This window comes from Lepisosteus oculatus, chromosome 13 (genome assembly GCF_040954835.1).
Source record: "Lepisosteus oculatus isolate fLepOcu1 chromosome 13, fLepOcu1.hap2, whole genome shotgun sequence".
Taxonomy (NCBI): Eukaryota; Metazoa; Chordata; class Actinopteri; order Semionotiformes; family Lepisosteidae; genus Lepisosteus; species Lepisosteus oculatus.
The window spans coordinates 26,610,001-26,627,075 of record NC_090708.1 but is presented as its reverse complement, the minus strand read 5'-3'; the positions used below and the strand labels follow the sequence as shown (position 1 = coordinate 26,627,075).

General features: G+C 48.0%; 1 protein-coding gene and 1 long non-coding RNA gene across 2 annotated transcripts in view; one reads left to right on the top strand and one right to left on the bottom strand.

The window, feature by feature from the left end:
- LOC102694374 (A disintegrin and metalloproteinase with thrombospondin motifs 5) overlaps positions 1-15,519 on the top strand; it is a 28,687-nt gene extending 13,168 nt beyond the window's left edge. The window contains exons 2-8 of the mRNA XM_069197766.1: positions 1,486-1,618; positions 6,409-6,576; positions 7,589-7,872; positions 9,471-9,654; positions 10,807-10,982; positions 11,885-12,060; positions 13,841-15,519. Of these exons, the coding sequence (XP_069053867.1) occupies positions 1,486-1,618; positions 6,409-6,576; positions 7,589-7,872; positions 9,471-9,654; positions 10,807-10,982; positions 11,885-12,060; positions 13,841-14,411 (1,692 nt within the window). The 3' untranslated portion in view covers positions 14,412-15,519. The remainder of the gene's footprint in view (positions 1-1,485; positions 1,619-6,408; positions 6,577-7,588; positions 7,873-9,470; positions 9,655-10,806; positions 10,983-11,884; positions 12,061-13,840) is intronic.
- The window catches only part of LOC138242274 (uncharacterized), a 23,020-nt gene continuing 6,602 nt past the window's right edge, over positions 658-17,075 (bottom strand). The window contains exons 2-4 of the long non-coding RNA XR_011191484.1: positions 6,351-6,591; positions 3,129-3,409; positions 658-1,717 (exon numbers count right to left, since the gene is read on the bottom strand). This is a non-coding gene — a long non-coding RNA (uncharacterized lncRNA). The remainder of the gene's footprint in view (positions 1,718-3,128; positions 3,410-6,350; positions 6,592-17,075) is intronic.

Sequence of the window (17,075 nt, the reverse complement as noted above, 5' to 3'; positions counted from 1 at the left end):
CAAGATGTGCACATCTCGAGATGTAGATTTTAAAAATCCAGGAGCTCAAAGGCATCAAGAGGGTTGCCCATACAGTCTCCCCAGCTCTCCCTAGCAGGGGTTGTAAATGAGGACATCTTCCTGTCACATGATCTCAGGGCACCCCGCTGGCTGTGTATTGGAGGTGAGCTGTGTGGAATGTGAGTGCTGTCTGCCAGCCATTCTCAGCCCTGTTCCTACAGAGCTCCTCCTTCTGGAGATCAAGCCAACTGAGTGCTCAGTAACCCAGGGTAATTGGCTCCTGTAATTGAACTTCTTGCTCGGCTAGACCTCTTTAACTTGCCTCTGAACTCGGTCTCTGGTTCCAAAGAATTTGCAGCTGCCTGCGCAGGAATTCAGCCAACAGATCTCCACCCACGCTCTCCTCAGCTTCCTTAAGATGTACTTGCTCCCTCGTTTCTGTCTCAGCAGCTCCAAATAGGTGGCACTTAATTGACATGGAGAGGAAGGTGCTGTATCAAACATTTCCACCAAGTCCAGTTAGCGAGAGACCACACCCATCCAAATTCTTAAGCATATTGAATAGTAATTGATCAACTGGAGATCACTGAGCCTAACTTATTGAGAGCTCAGCTGGAATAAAAAACAGTTGGAGGTAAAGCCTTTAGTTACAGGGCCCGAAGTTTATTGAACAGTCTCCGACACCATATTCGGGATGCCAAGTCAATCTCTGTATTCAAATCCAGACTGAAGACCTATTACTTCAGCCTAGCTTACTCACACCTTACATTATAGTCTGCTGCAACCATGGCTGCTGGTGCTGCTGTACATGCCATTGTGTGTCTCTGTGTTGGCCCACCAGGTAGATATATCTGTGCTGACCAAACTATCCTATTCTCCTCCCCACATGTCTGGATGGTGCCCGGGCTGGGCACCACCTGAGTTGGATGCTGCATCACTGCCATGGATTCAAGAGGGACATCGTGGATATAGCTATCGTTTAGGAGGATTTTGCTGGTCTACAAAGATCTGCATGGAGTACTGACATACAGAAGGCATGATGGATGGCTTAATGCCCTCATTCCTTTATTTCTTTCTAATTGTATAATGTTAGCATGCCTAAAAGGGGTAGGGCAGCCAGTTGACCTTGGACCCCTAGACGTTTTTTTTCTCCTTACTAAGTCGTTTTTGGTTCCTGTCCTCTGTTGTCATCTGGTCTTTTCTGTTCTGTATTCACAGCATGTATGGTCACTTGCATTTTTAAGTGCCTTGGGGCAACCTTGTTGTGAAAGGGGCTATATACAAATAAATTGAATTGAATGAACAGAAGACATTGGGAGTCCTGGATGATGAGACATAAGAGCCACTGGTGTACAGTATTGGACTGGAATATGTGCTGACGTTGCTGTATTATGGGCCAGCTTTGCCATAGTGTAAGCCATTAGATGTGGGTTGCCTGACCCTGCCCCAGTATTGACCCCAACCCTGTGCTGTGTCTCCCTGCAGGACCTGTGTGGGCACCACTCCTGCGACACGCTGGGCATGGCCGATGTGGGCACCATCTGCACGCCCGAGAGGAGCTGTGCTGTGATCGAGGACGATGGGCTGCATGCCGCCTTCACCGTGGCGCACGAGATCGGTAGGCACACACCCCTCAACGAAACGTCAGATCCGGCAGCATCATAATCACACACCTGGGTCACAATCACCCCCCAGTGGAGATCAGATGATGTGAGCACTGTTGGCGAAAATAAGGAGTTAGGCCATATCTCCACAGCAGATTTTGTAAAACCATGTTCTTAGTAAGTTTTTTTAAAACTTTTAAAACTTTACTGGGGAGCTGGAAACAGTAGAAGTTAATAAAAAACAGGGGAAAGACAGGCAAAGTATTAGAAGGGTGTAGCAGTTTCTGTCACAGCATGATGGTGCTGTATGTGTAGGTAAAAAAGCTGTAGGCCACATGATCAGAGCACAAGACACGACCTCTCAGTTCCCTGCAGTGTGCAGAGTGCGCCTGCTGATCCCTCCCTAAAGACAAGACAGGGCTGAGGCTCTGAATCAGAGGGTATATCTGATTCAGATGAGAGATGTTCACTGTGAACCCCGTCAGGCCAGCTAACTTATACATCCTGTTTGCTTGGTATCAGATTTGATTTCCCAGAGTACTGTGGCACAGTTGTGCTTTGCCCATGTGTGATCCCTGCAGTCATGTCGTGAGATAAGGAGATAAGGACATGTACGCTGCTCAGCCAGAACTTCAGAAAATACCCATAACGGTGGGTCAGCCTACCCTCGGCTGCAATTACAGCCGCAACATGGCATTGTTCTGGTTTCCCTGGATAGTCGCAGATGTCCATAGAGATATGGGACCACTCAGTGCTCTTCACCCACAACACAAAATCTGCTGGCTGCCCTTCTGATTCTGTAGTTTTTTGTGTCCTGAGTTGTCCTTTCAAGTTGTTTTTTTTTACAAACCACTGCCAGTCAACCCCGGAGGCCTTCTGAGTTAGCCAGGTCTGATGGGGGTTTTTTTGTGACGATGCACACGAGGCACGTGCACCCGCAGATATGCTTCTTGTGAGGTCATTTACCTCAGCCTACATTCCCATGTCACAGCAGAGGAAAATGCCTGACCCGCTACTTCCTTACAGTCCTCCAAATACAACCTTCTGGGATAATTTCTGGTACCAGTCCTTTTAGCAAGACGGACCACACCTAGCTAATGTTATTATTAAATAATTCTCATCTTGAGACACTGCTGTTTCGAAACCCAAGCCTGGGCTGTGCAGGGCTAGACTGTGCTGAAGATCACAGGAGGTGTGGTGAAGAAAAGTGAAAGTCAATGTCAAGCTCAGCATGCCAGGAGTAAGAAATACAGAAACACACTGTACATATCAGTGAACTAGTGACACTTGTGTAAACAATCACTGAAAGACTTGGCCATCCTGTGAGCCTTTGCAGAGGATATATTGGACTGTTGGGGGTGGGGTGTTGTGTGTGTCTCAGTACGCTTTAAAAGGATTCCTAAAGGCAGCCAAAAACATTACCGCAATCCCTGCCCTGGTGGATAGAGTGAGATTGGAGCTTTCTTCTGCTGTTGCTAGGTGGATACGGATTGCCCTGCGGCGCAGAGAATCTCTGAGAGTTACCTTGATATAAGACTCCGGGCAGCTGGATATGCTGTAGATCACGCAGATCACCCCCAGACTGAACTGCGCTTTGTGATCTCGGGGGCAGGGGAAGCAGCAGGCTCTCTTTCTCTTTCCTCTCCCCCTTCCCCTCTCCACCCCCACAGCAGGAGAGCTGCCCCGAGCGAGCGGAGAATCGGGGTCATACGGGCCTGTTTGAAGTGGGCCTGTGTAGACAGAGATCAGAGACTGGTGCAGCCCACCTCTGAGTCAGGGCCGACCAGGCAAGATGGCCACACACACTGGGGAAGAAGAGAGAGAAAGTGTGAGGGGAGGAGAGACATGGAGCAGTATGGGGTGGGCACACAGAGATAGTGTGGGGGGCTGACTAAACGGAGAGGAAGGGGCAGAGATGGGTGATGGCATGGAATTGTTATTAGCGTTTGAGATTGCCTACTGTTTTCTCAAGTAGGGGCTCTGTTGACCTAGCATTTTTGGTTTTGCGTTCAAAGGTGTTCTATAAATTTAAACTCTTTTACAGAGTCTCTTTCTTTAACACAAAATAGGGAGCATGCAGGGTTAAAATGCTTGTCCTGTGTTTGTTTTGAGCTGTTTGTTATGAGCTCATTGCAATAATCCACCAACAGTTTCCACTGTATATGGCTGCAGAGTCATGTACACCAACTATTATTTTACTGGTAATCTCAGAATAGTCATACTTAGTCCATGGGTTCAGACTATGTGGAGTGGACTATGTTGGGGGCCAGTTATTGAGCACATGATTAGTCTGTGGAATTACACGTCAAGTAGAAATATTGTTTTGTGGGAATAATTGCCTTGGGGTTGAGATTATGATGTGATTATGACAACACAGCTTGAAATATCTTCCAGTCGCCTTTAAGAAATAGCATATCAGTCAGTTAACCAAATGCATACCTTTTTCATCCAACTTTAGCATTTGCCTCAGCAGACGGTAACTGCAAAGCATGAATGCATTTGGCATGTTATCTCCAAAGGTCATCCAGAAGAGAGCTATCCCATGCTTCTCCTTGACCCGTGTGCCCTTCCTCCACTAAAGATGGAGAGCGAAGTTGATTGATCTTTGTCTAGTCATGGGTGGTCACCCGTGGGGGACTGACCTGTGGCTGGGCACTTCACTACAGCCTCCCCACACTCTGTATTTGACCAAATGGAAGAAACAGACACCTGCATAGGAAATTCCAGTGATTTCCCTTCCCGCTGGGGTACTGTTAGGTGTTGATGTCAGCTTCTGACATTTTGTGAGATAAGAATAAAAGCAAGGTTTCGAGAAGTGGGAGTTTAATTTTACCTGCTTGGCTGTTAGTAGTTTGTCAGTGATTAGTGAACACAATGAGGTAAGGGCCCCATTAATTTTATTTAATTCTGCTGTGGCCTACCTCAGACTGCTGCAGAGAGACGTCTAGCTATAGCACGTAATGCTCTGGGTTAGCGAAGGGAAGCCTGACGCAGCTCCAGGACACAAGGCTACCAACTGTCAGTCACATTGCAGTGAATCTAAACCTTGTCTTCCTCTCATTCTCCTGTATAAGTGGACAGAGCTCTCTTCTGAGAAAGACTTGTACACCTGGGAGCTGTTATGCAAAGCATGACAGATGACCTACCCAAGGTGGAGGTCCAGAATCTGGCCTTGATCGATGTTTGTCCTACTATTCCCTAATGCTTTTCAACCAAACTATTTTCAATTCTGTAAAGCATGTATTGTGGGGAGTATCAAGCAGAAGCCATTTTCATTTTTAACCCCCAACTCAGGACATTATTCCACCCCTACTACTCAACACTCAGCCTCCATGGGAGGCTGAGTGTTCTATATCATTGAGCTCAGAATCCTACATGCAACTCAACCCCCTTCCATGCCTCATTTTGAGTTTCCACTCACAGCTCTCTACGTGTGTCACTACATCACCAGGTACAGCTGGTGCTGGGCTGTCCAACACAGCCCATGCAAACCTGAAGATTTCAGGCTGAAATTATGATGTACGCAGTGCGGTCCATCAAAGTCAGATTTGAAAAGCCAATATGTGCATAGCAGCATACTAGAGGGAGGGATACCCTCCAGGTGTAAAAAAGCTCAAATGACTAAGTGCATCAGAGGCACCTGTTGAATAATTTAAGGTATGATGTCTTATATTAATATAACAGAGAGATTAGGTTGTGGCCTTTCCTTTGAGGGGTCAAGCACACTTTCATACCATATAAATCAGATGTTCTAATCATGAAAATTAAAATAAAGGAGTTCTCACTTGTGTCATTAGGTTACACACTCTGCTGCACTACCTAATGACAAGCATGTTCCTATCTACACAGAGAGGTTGTGTAGGGGTCACTGAGGACTAAGGAGCCCATGGAGAGAAATCTGTGGAATGTTCTCCAATGCATCATGTATGCTGAAGGGCCCCTCCTAATCCATTTCCTCTTTGCTTTTTGTTCTTTTCTCGAATTCACACTTTTCAAAGGCACCAGTTCTTCATTTTAACCCAGTCAGAAAAAAGCACAGATCTCATTAACCGCTGTTTCTTGAACATGTAACAATATTAATTTTGCTACAGAGTAATACAAACTTGTGGGTGCTCTTTGGGGATCAGGGGCTCCCAACTCTTGTTAATGTCAAAGGGCTCTTTTGGCACTGAAACCTTTGCAAAAGATGACATCATCCTCCTGGAGCTTGGATTGCACTGACAGGAGGCCTGGCCCTTTGGCATAGATGAATTCTGCACTGTGTGGGGAATGGTGCTGTGTGACTCTTAAGACAAAGTGTGCCTGTGAGTGGCCATGATCGAGTCCCAGTGGAGGGGAGAGCTGAAGTCACCACCTTATCACTGTGGTCTGCTTGGTGTTTAGAACAATACCGTCCTGTTCTGTTCAAAAGCACTCTAAAGTGCTGTGCTGATCTATTGGAAGATGTTGTGTGTGTCTGAGAGCAACCTTCTAGATGTACTTTAAATTATATTTTTAAAATATTTTTGCTTGTCTTAGTAGTTTTGGAAATGTACAGTATTCAGATGACTGACGTAGTTTTTATGGATTTCAGAGTTTAATAAACAAACTGTATTTAATATTATTAAGCAATTTGAGATGTTCTGTCATGAGGACATTTCTTTCAAATCATACTTAAGTCTATCCTGCAAATGTTTGAATGGCTTCCTTCTTCCTTTTGTTTTTCTCCTGTGTATTGACCTACAGATCATATTTTGCCAACGTTACCTGGTTCTCCCGGGAGAGCTGTATCTGAGTGTTTAATATGTGTTTGTTTTCTGGGCAGGGCACCTCCTGGGACTCTCCCATGACGACTCCAAGTTCTGTGAGGAACGGTTCGGCTCCAGCGAGGAGAAGAGGCTCATGTCCTCCATCCTGACCAGCATTGACGCCTCGAAGCCCTGGAGCCGCTGCACCTCCAGCACCATCACGGATTTCTTTGACGACGGACACGGTGAGCGGGGGGTGACTGGAGATGGGAGGAAGGAGAGCGGGGGGGGGGGCTTAGAGAGACAGAGAGGAACAAGTGGCCACAGTGTAGTTCATTGGTCATGCCAATAAAGCTCTTTGAATTTGAATTGGAGAGGAGGGGGAGGACGATGGACAGGGAGAAGATGAGAAAAGATAGGGAGGAGAGAGGCGAGGGATGGAGGAAGATGGAGAAGGGGGAGAGGGTTATGAGAGAGAGGCAGATGGACAGGGAGAAAAGGGAAAAGATTGAGTGGAGACTGAGGAGTGAAAAGTAGGGAAAGATGGAGAGGAAAGGTTGAGGGAATGAGAGAAAATGAGATGGAAGAAACAGTTGGCGATGGAGAAGGAAGGGAGGCAGCGAGAGAAAGGAAAGGAGGAAAAGAGAGGGAAGACAGGGAAGAAGGGGAGAAAATGGAGTGAGAGGGATAGTAAAGGAAGTGGAAAATCAAGGAGATGGGGGACTGGCAGCAGGAGCAAAAGAGAGGACAGACCCAGACAAGTATACAGTAGGAGAGGTTTCAGAGAAGTATTAAGTTTGGCAGGGCCAGGGGATTGTATGGATACACCCAAGGGTCACACACAGAGTGAATATTTGATCAGGCCCGTCTCTGGAGCTATTTCAGTGTAGGGCAGCTGTGCGGTGTGCGATAATGCAGAAATAGTACGACAACTGGCCAGAGCCATAGCAAAGCTAAGGTCACACCCCTCAAAAAGCCATATTCTTCAAATACCCTGAACAAGGAAGTGTTTATTACAATTTGCAAGATTCTGAGATACTGTTTAAAGGTTCTCTGACAAAGGAGTGCCGGATAATCCGCTAAGGGACTAGTGAACTAGTGTTTAAAATTCCTTGTGATGGTGACGCTGTTATCTTCCTCTTCCTTTCTGCTTCTCAATTTCTCTCTCTCTCGCCCCCTGTCTGACGCTCCCTCTCCCACTTTCCTCTCTCTTGCTTCCTCCGTTTCCTTTTATCCCAATCTCGGCTGCTTCCATAGCCGAGTGTCTCCTGGACCCCCCTCGGCAGCCCCTGTTGAGCCCGGAGGAGCTGCCCGGACAGAGTTACGATGCCATCCGGCAGTGCAAGCTGGCCTTCGGGATGGAGTACACCGTGTGTCCAGGCATGGATGTGTGCGCCCGACTCTGGTGCGCGGTGATCCGCGATGGCCAGATGGTCTGCCTCACCAAGAAGCTGCCTGCCGTAGAGGGCACACCCTGCGGGAAGGGTCGCATCTGCCTGCACGGGAAGTGTGTGGACAAGACACGCAAGAGATACTACTCGGTGAGTCCAGAGGAGGAGCAAAGAAGGGTATAGGAAGGCAGATGTGGGCAATTAAAAAGTTGGGTATTGGGTAGAAGGGCAGAAAAGGTACGCAGAGGAGACGTAGAGGACCGAAGAGGGTGTGAAAGAGTAATAAACATTAGGAGAGGACAGGAGAGGCATATGAGGAGTTATTAAAGATCAGGAGAGGACTAGAATGGGTTTGTAAGGATAATAAAGATCAGGAGTGGACAAGAGAAGGTAATGAAAGGATCATAAAACTCGGGAAAGGATCGAAAAGGGGTATGAGGGGATGATAAAGATCAGGAAAGGAACGGAGAGGATGGGAGATATTTAAGATCAAGAAAGGACCGGAGAGGGTTTGTAAGGATAATAAAGAGCAGACAGCACTGACTATGGAAAAGAGTGTGGTAGGCTAATAAAGATCAGGAGTGGACACGAGAGAGTAAGAAAGGATAATAAAGGTCAGGACAGGACTAGTGAGAGTATGAAATGGTAGTAGAAGGCAGGAGATAGTAGAAGGTGGACAAAAAAGACAAGCTTAGAACGCCTTCACTTTAAGTGTGAGTGTCATGGCAGTATAGTGCAGGAGTCTGGCTGAGTCCATGGCTCAGAGTATTTTTTCCGGAGCAGACATTGGATATTGTGCCCTAGCCAACAATGCAAGTGAGTGTGGCTTGTTGGAAAGTATTGGATTAGCTGAGCTGAAGCAAGACAGAACAGTGATGCCGCTCTGATGATATTGACAACCTGCCAGTACCCTGTCCTCTCTGTGCCTGTTACATAACTGAGCCGCTATTCCTGTGCCACTGAAAGCCTGGGGAGAGAGCCTGTGGTGGATTACAAGGACAGCCCTGTTTCTCATTAGCATCCCCAGAGCTGATATCTGTTGGCACATTGGAGTTTTGGCTGCTTATTAGCGAGACGCAGGAGATTGTTTTTGTGGGCAAACTACTGTTCATTGTCCTGATTTGTCTGCTAAAAAGAACTTCCTCGGATTCTGGAGTATACACACACCATTCCATCCTTAATCTCTGCCCCTAGACCTATGCCAAGTCTTACTGCCTGCTTTAACTCTAATCTCTCAACTTTCTGTATGCTAACCTCTAACACAAGCACAATGCCACTGTTAACAAAACATCAGGATTGTTTCTGAAGACCTGTGGCGTTACCTGTAGCCTTTGCATTACAAGCCCTTGTGCACTCAGTCATCCTCACAGTGTCCCCTGGTGGACTGTGACTGAATGACAGAGAATGTTCTGTGGTTAATATCATGATTCCACAACTTCAGTCCTAGAGGTCACCAGCATCTACAAGTTTTAATCCACCTCAGCTTTTTAACACCTGCACTGAGGAGGTTATTAACTCAACTCTACAATTTATCCATGTTTTTGGAAAGCCCTTCAGCTGCTGACAATGTAAAGTGACTCAGAAATCTTGTTGGATGACAGTGGCTCTTGAGGGCAATCGCAACATTATAAAACATCTTATAAAGTTCATGTCTCCCTCCTCCCTTTCTTCGGTCCCGCTCTCCCCCAGCTTCTCCATTCAGACTCCAGTTGGCGTTATTGATATCTCCCCCTCTCTCGTACTGCCAGGCCTCTAACCATGGCGGCTGGAGCTCCTGGGGGCCCTGGGGCCAGTGTTCCCAGACGTGTGGGGGCGGCGTTCAGTTCGCTCACCGCCAGTGCAACAACCCCTCGCCGCGCAACAACGGCCGCTACTGCACAGGGAAGAGAGCCGTCTACCGCTCCTGCAACGTCAGCCCTTGCCCCCCGAGCAGTGAGTACCACGCACCAGGGCCCACCGACAAGAATCTGTCTCCAAATATTTGAAGGTGGAATCCAACCCACTGCCCTATACGGATTACACTCAATGGCACAAACACCCCATAGAAACATCCTCCACGTGCAGAGAAAACATCCTGACAGCGCATGCAGGACCGAATTAGGCCAATACCCACTATTGATAAACATACAGAAGAGATTAATAAAGTGTTGGCTACATCAGAATAGCAGCAACCAAAACTACCACCACAAGGCCCTGCTGAGCCAAGAGCTGAGCCCAACAAAGAGCCCTCTGAGCCAGCTGGTCCTGAGGCTCACTGGCCCGAGCCACACATCGACACCAGCCAGCCTCAGGACAGCACTGCTAGAGCACCACAATCAGAATCAACCACATCACAGCACAGATCAAAAAGCAATATCTCACACACTGGGACACACACACACAAACACAACATAAACTAGAAATCTACAGAACCCTAAACAGACAATATACACTAGCCAAATATTTAACCAAGATAAGAAACAGCTAAAATAAAAAGACCCTGACAAAGTACAGGCTCAGTGACCACAGCCTGGCCATAGAAACTGGGCGACACAGACTGACCTGGCTGCCCAGAGAGGACAGGCTGTGCTCCCATAGCCAGCAGGGAGAAATAGAGACAGAGATGCACTTCCTACTGCACTGTTACAAATATTCTGGGATTAGACAAACATTCTTCCCCTAATTTACAAATCTAATCCCAGAATTCCCGCACCTGCCAGAATCACAACAACTCCCAATCCTACTGGGAGAGGGGAGGAAGGAAGCCAGTTGAACTGGCAGCCCAGTATGTGATCTCCTGTCACAGCCTGAGGAACAGTGCCTGTCTCCCAATAATGCTCCATATTTGTATGTAAATGTCTTATGATGTGTCTATATTGTAAATGTCTGTAGATTTCATGTAAATTGTATTTGTATTGCTTTGGCAACACTGATTTATTCATTGGTAATGCCAATAAAGCATCTTGCATTGAATGGAGAGAGAGGGCACGGACACTTCCTGCAGCCAGTCCAGCGCTCTGTGCCTGAGTGACACAGGGTCGCGGAGGGCAGAGGGGGCACTGTCTCTTTCTCACTGTTTCTGTCCTCTCTACGCTCTGCGCCCAGGCAAGAGTTTCCGGCACGAGCAGTGTGAGGCCCGCAACGGCTACCAATCCGACCCCAAAGGCGTGAAGACGTTTGTGGAGTGGGTGCCCAAGTTCGCGGGCGTGCTGCCGGGCGACGTGTGCAAGCTGACCTGCCGTGCCAAGGGAACGGGCTACTACGTGGTGTTCTCCCAGAAGGTGAGCCGCCGTCCGCGCCGGCTAGACCCCGGGTGTTCAGAGGTGACAGTGAACACGAGGGCTAGTACTCCTGATCAACCCCAGCAGACTTTCTAAAGATATCTTAGTGAGGAAAAACAGTGAGAAGGATATGTCTTTTTCTGCTTCTATCCCTGTACAGGCAGTACACAGCCCTGCAGTAACTCTTCCTCTTTGTGTGTAGGTGATTGATGGTACAGAATGCCGGCCCTACAGTAACTCAGTCTCTGTACGTGTAGGTGATTGATGGTACAGAATGCCGGCCCTACAGTAACTCAGTCTCTGTCTGTGCCTGTAGGTGATTGATGGTACAGAATGCCGGCCCTACAGTAACTCAGTCTCTGTCTGTGCGTGTAGGTGATTGATGGTACAGAATGCTGGCCCTACAGTAACTCAGTCTCTGTACGTGTAGGTGATTGATGGTACAGAATGCCGGCCCTACAGTAACTCAGTCTCTGTCTGTGCCTGTAGGTGATTGATGGTACAGAATGCCGGCCCTACAGTAACTCAGTCTCTGTCTGTGCCTGTAGGTGATTGATGGTACAGAATGCCGGCCCTACAGTAACTCAGTCTCTGTCTGTGCCTGTAGGTGATTGATGGTACAGAATGCCGGCCCTACAGTAACTCAGTCTCTGTCTGTGCCTGTAGGTGATTGATGGTACAGAATGCCGGCCCTACAGTAACTCAGTCTCTGTCTGTGCCTGTAGGTGATTGATGGTACAGAATGCCGGCCCTACAGTAACTCAGTCTCTGTCTGTGCCTGTAGGTGATTGATGGTACAGAATGCCGGCCCTACAGTAACTCAGTCTCTGTCTGTGCCTGTAGGTGATTGATGGTACAGAATCCCAGTCCTACAGTAACTCAGTCTCTGTCTGTGCGTGTAGGTGATTGATGGTACAGAATGCCGGCCCTACAGTAACTCCGTGTGTGTGAGGGGGAAATGTATCCGGACTGGGTGTGACGGGATCATCGGCTCTAAACTGCAGTTTGACAAGTGCGGAGTGTGTGGGGGAGACAGCTCGGGCTGCATCAAGGTGGTCGGCAACTTCACCAAGAAAAGGTACAGTGGTGGGATACAGCTAGGGGGGCATATACCACCATGTGGGCTGGCGACCCCTTCACCTCTCTTCACCCAATTCAAATGTGCCTACAGCAGGCAAAGTCTCTTGTTTTATGGCACAATGCTTTTGTTAAAAAACTAAAGTATGCTGTTTCTATAAAGTATTTCTCATTTTCAAAGTGTCTGGATTCTCTATTTTCTGTCATACGCTTAGCTACGTCAGAGTCTGCACTGATTGAAGGAGTGACATATCTCAATCTGCCCCTAGCTATAAAGTCCTGAGAAATTTGAACGATTACAATCGAGAGGAAGTCACCTAACTCATTTGTCTGGTACCTAGTAGATCCAAGAAACCCAGGCAATCAGGTTCAAAAACATTGCCAAATAGCGTATTCCCACAACGCTATAGATCTGTTCTTTCTTTCACTGTTGATTCCGAACAACTCCATGGGATTGACTTTGCCAATGCTTTGGACTCTGACCAAGCAATGCCCACTTTTGTCTGGGCTTCTTCTGGCTACAGTGGGATGTAACCCTAGAAAGGAACCCTCCACATCACAATCAGATATCACAATGCATAGGTACGGGGCTTCGACCAGTTCTTCTAATCAAAACTGGGACTTTTAATCAAGAGTGAGTCTCAGCCAGATCTTCTCATTAAGACTGTGACTCAACCAGTTCTTTGAATCAAGAGTGGGACTCAACCAGATCTTTCATTAAGAGTGGGACCCAACCAGTTCTTTCGAATCAAGATTGGGACTTGACCATCACTTTTAATCAAGATTATTTAATTAAGAGTGGGACTCAAACTTTGTGAGCAACTGTCGGGCTCAGTCTTTACTTTGACTGTGGGTTTCATCAATTATTGGGGTCTACCTGTGCTTTGAGCAAGAGTGGGTCTCATCCCATGGTTTGAGCTCACATTAAGCTCAACCTGTTGTTTTGAGCAAACTCAGGGTTCAGTCCATGTTTTTAAACTAGTATGTAGAACAACCTGAAAATTTCAGCAACTGCCTTTTCTGGAAGGTCTGTATAGGAGCCCTGTTTTTATATAGATTTTTAAATACAACATACATTTTAAGAGGGGAAGTGCTTGTTAAGTCCAGCATTAGAGCTTTAGTGTGCAGAATTTAACACTCTGGTGTAAGTTTGCTCTGTACACTGCAAAGCTCCATTCATTACACACATACCAGGGTAAATGTCCTGCAGGGATTCCATTATTGGAAGAAGGGAGAATTCCCAGAGGAGACCTGCAGTATGCTCATGTGAATCTGTTAAGACTCTTCTTCACTGCAGGATTGTGTATGTTTGACATAGCACTGTCTCAGTACCCTTGATGTCGGTAGGAGCTTCAGCAGGGACAGTAGAAAAGGCAGCTGACTGCAGTGTGTGATGGAAGAAGTTAATTGAATTACTTTTAGAAAAAAAAAAACTCTCGCAGCCTATAGGGTAGCCAGGGGCTGTCGGGGGCTTCGACAATCTCTGTCTCTCCACAGATTCCAGCTCCAGAGACAGATAAAACAGATTTAATATTCCCGCTGTGCAGCTCAGTTTTTGTGCTCTGAACTCTCACATGCTCTCGGTGCACACTGGGCCAGGGAATGTTTTCTCACAGTTCACAGCCCAGCCTGGCTGGCACGCACCCAACTCCTGGCACCAACACTCTGACTCTGTCCATCCCCCCCTCTCTGCCTCTGTCTCCACACCCTGTTGATCTGAACTAGCTCGGGTCCCAGTGCACACCGTCTCTCACCCCGTCTTCTCGCTGTCTCCCCCTCAGCAAGGGCTACACGGACGTGGTGAAGATCCCAGAGGGCGCGACGCACATCAAGATCCGGCAGCATAAGCTGAAAGACCAGCCCCGCTACACCGCCTACCTGGCCCTACGCCGGCCGGGGGGCGAGTACCTGCTCAACGGCAAGTTCATGATCTCCACCTCCGAGACCATCATCCCTCTCAACGGCACGGTGCTCAACTACAGCGGCTGGAGCCAACGCGACGACTATCTGCACAGCATGGGCCCCGGGGCGCTGAGAGAGAGCCTCTCCGTGCAGATCCTGGCCACCGACATGCGCCACCCCCTGGACGTGCGCTATAGCTTCTTTGTGCCGAAGAAGTCCCCGCCCCCGTCCTCCCCCGCCCCTGCCCCAAACCCCGCCCCCGCTCATATCCCCGCCCACAAGCCCCCACAGTGGGTGGCTGGGCCTTGGCTGGCCTGCTCTCGGACCTGTGACGCGGGCTGGCAGACGCGCACCGTGCACTGCAAGGACTCTCACGGCAAGCTGGCCAAGGGCTGCTCCATGCAGACCAGGCCCTCTGCATTCAAACACTGCCTGCTGAAGAAGTGCTGAGGACTGCACACATGCACAAGCACGCACACACGCGTGATCACCTCCTGGACAGATTGGTTTCCTGCCACCATTATTGTTTTTACTATCGTTAGAATTATGTTTTTTGCTATTATGATCGGCGTTATTAGAACTGTCATTTGTGTTTCGACTTGCTCTGTCATGTTTGTCGCCATCTTGTCTGTGTGTTGTTTTAACTCCACGACAAGGGCTGTGAACAGGGTGGGGGGGTTCGGGGGGTCACCCTGCACCCCTCATCCCCTTCACTGGGCCCACGGTTTCACTCCCCCTCCGTCACTCCCCCCCACACACAGGGAGCAGTCGCTCTGCAGCTCACCAGGATGGGCGGACATTTTCGCTCCAGAGTCAGCAACTCTGTCAGAGTCAGAGTCGGAGTTGGCGGTCAGCTTTGGAGAACCAGCAGGTGATGTCCCAGCAGGAGGCAGTGCCCTGCGTGGCGGACATGGCCTGGAGCACGGACACTGACAGAGTGCCCTCAACAGACAGGAGGACAGAGACCGAGAGGCGCAGCAACACGGAGGTCCCGCGTTCCGAGCCCTAAGGCAACGTCCTGGAAAAGCAGGTTCTTGGCTTGTCAGGATACTACACTCAAGTCTGGTCACATTGAAGTCCTGGAACATTAACCAGTGATGCCAACTGATGAGCCTCCCTGATTCCCAACGCCCCCAGCTACAAGAAGGGGCCCGGAACATTTCTTTTGCGACGGCGATTCATTGGGTTTCTCGTGTCTGTGTGTTCTGTGTGTTTAGGAAATATCCACATGTTCAAGTACGACAATGTGTTTCTCCTGGATGCCTGCAGAGAGAGGTATCTGGGAGGATCAGTTCAGCGATGAATTAACGCACTTAACCCCCTCCCCCCTTCCCCCATTCAGTCCCGCCCTCGTCTCAGCCACGCTGTCCTGTCCTCACGGACCCCTGAGCAGTACTGTCCAGCAGACCCCTCTGAGGGCAGGGGGCCAGAGTAGGGAACGACGGAAACACAGCACTGAAATAATAATTTATTGTTTGTACAACTGGTATGTGAAAAACGATGTGACAAATTTATTTATTACTATGACTATTTTTATTATAATTATTTAACAAAGGAATACCAATTGTGCAGAATCGTTCTTTCTCTTTATCCTCCCAACTCCTCCCCTCCCCCGCCACCATGAAAATATCTTTCTTCTGTGAACTATGCATATAAAATGAAATGAAATATAAAATGAGCAGTAAAGAAATAAACAAAAAACACATTTGTGTGTGTAACAAATTGTGGATTTTTGTTTATATCTGCACCTGGCCAGCGTTGCGGTGTAAGGTATCTGCTCTTTGCGTACGAGGAATACTCAATATGTCCACATTGGCCAGTGACTTCTCTCAACCTCTCTTTTCCAAGCTCTCCCTTCCAATACTCTTTCATATCGTTCATCCTCTTACACCTCCTGTGCATCTCTCTCCCCTTCTCTTGTGCCTGCTACTCCTTTTTTTTTCTATGTACCTCTCTATCTGAGTCACCTCCTCATCCTCTATCTCCCTTTGTCTACCTTTGACATCACACCCTGGCTGCCTCTGCAGTTTCAGCCTTTTTCAAGGCTCCAGATTCAAGTACAGACAATGAAAGATCTTTTGCCTTGACCCTTGACCCTTGACCCTTGACCTCTGGGAGGTCCTGTGCCAAACACGGTCTGTTTCACCACTACCTTGCACCTCTCACCTTTCTGAACTGTCATTGTGCCACTCAGTAGCTCCCATTCAAAGCTATGGTAAAGTAAATTTTATGACGTTTAAGACAATCTTTCATCTTTCAAGGGAGAGACACTCCCTTGCTAGGCTTAATTGCTAGTCCAGTGAAGACGTGTCCTTGACAAAACAGCCTTGTTTATCGAACAAAGCTTATTTAACTTTTTGAAAGAATCTCCAATTTTTTATATAGGGGGCAATTCATGACTCCACATCTAAATAAGTGGCACTCTTAAGGGCGGTGGCCCTTGAGTAGTACAACATAGGGACTTGATTTGTGAAGCACAGGGGCAGATTACTGTACTGGACTCCCAGACAGCAGCAGCAGCAATGGCTACGAACAAAGAGGAGCTATTCTACCTACAGGGAAGAACAGGTGTCAACTCACTGGTAGTGCCAGCATCTGGACACCAGCGGGCGATACTGAGCACACACAGAGCTCACCTGATTGAGCAGCAAGACTCACCAGATCTAACTTCTGCCTCGCCTGCAAGTGGCACAGGAAGAGATCTTCATTCTGAATGTATTCTGAATTCTGAATAATGCGATTCTGTATAATGTGAATTTAGAGTGTTTGGGAACCATTTTCAATCAAAGGGGAACAGCTGATAGTGTTGGGACAGGTGAGCTACAGTAGAACTCGCAACTAACCCTATGAGCACGGTAAGTTTTGCAGTAAGGAGAAGCTGATGTGTGGCTTGAAGATATTGAAAATTAGATTGCAGGATTTGGTGCTGTAAACAAAAACAATAATAAAAATACCTTACACTTACATAGCACTTTTCTTGACACTCCACTCAAAGCGCTTTACAGATAACGAGGACTCCCCTCCACCACCACCAGTATACAGCCCCACCTGGATAATGTGACAGCAGCCATAGTACAGAGGTACACTCACACCACACCAGCTATTAGTAGGGAG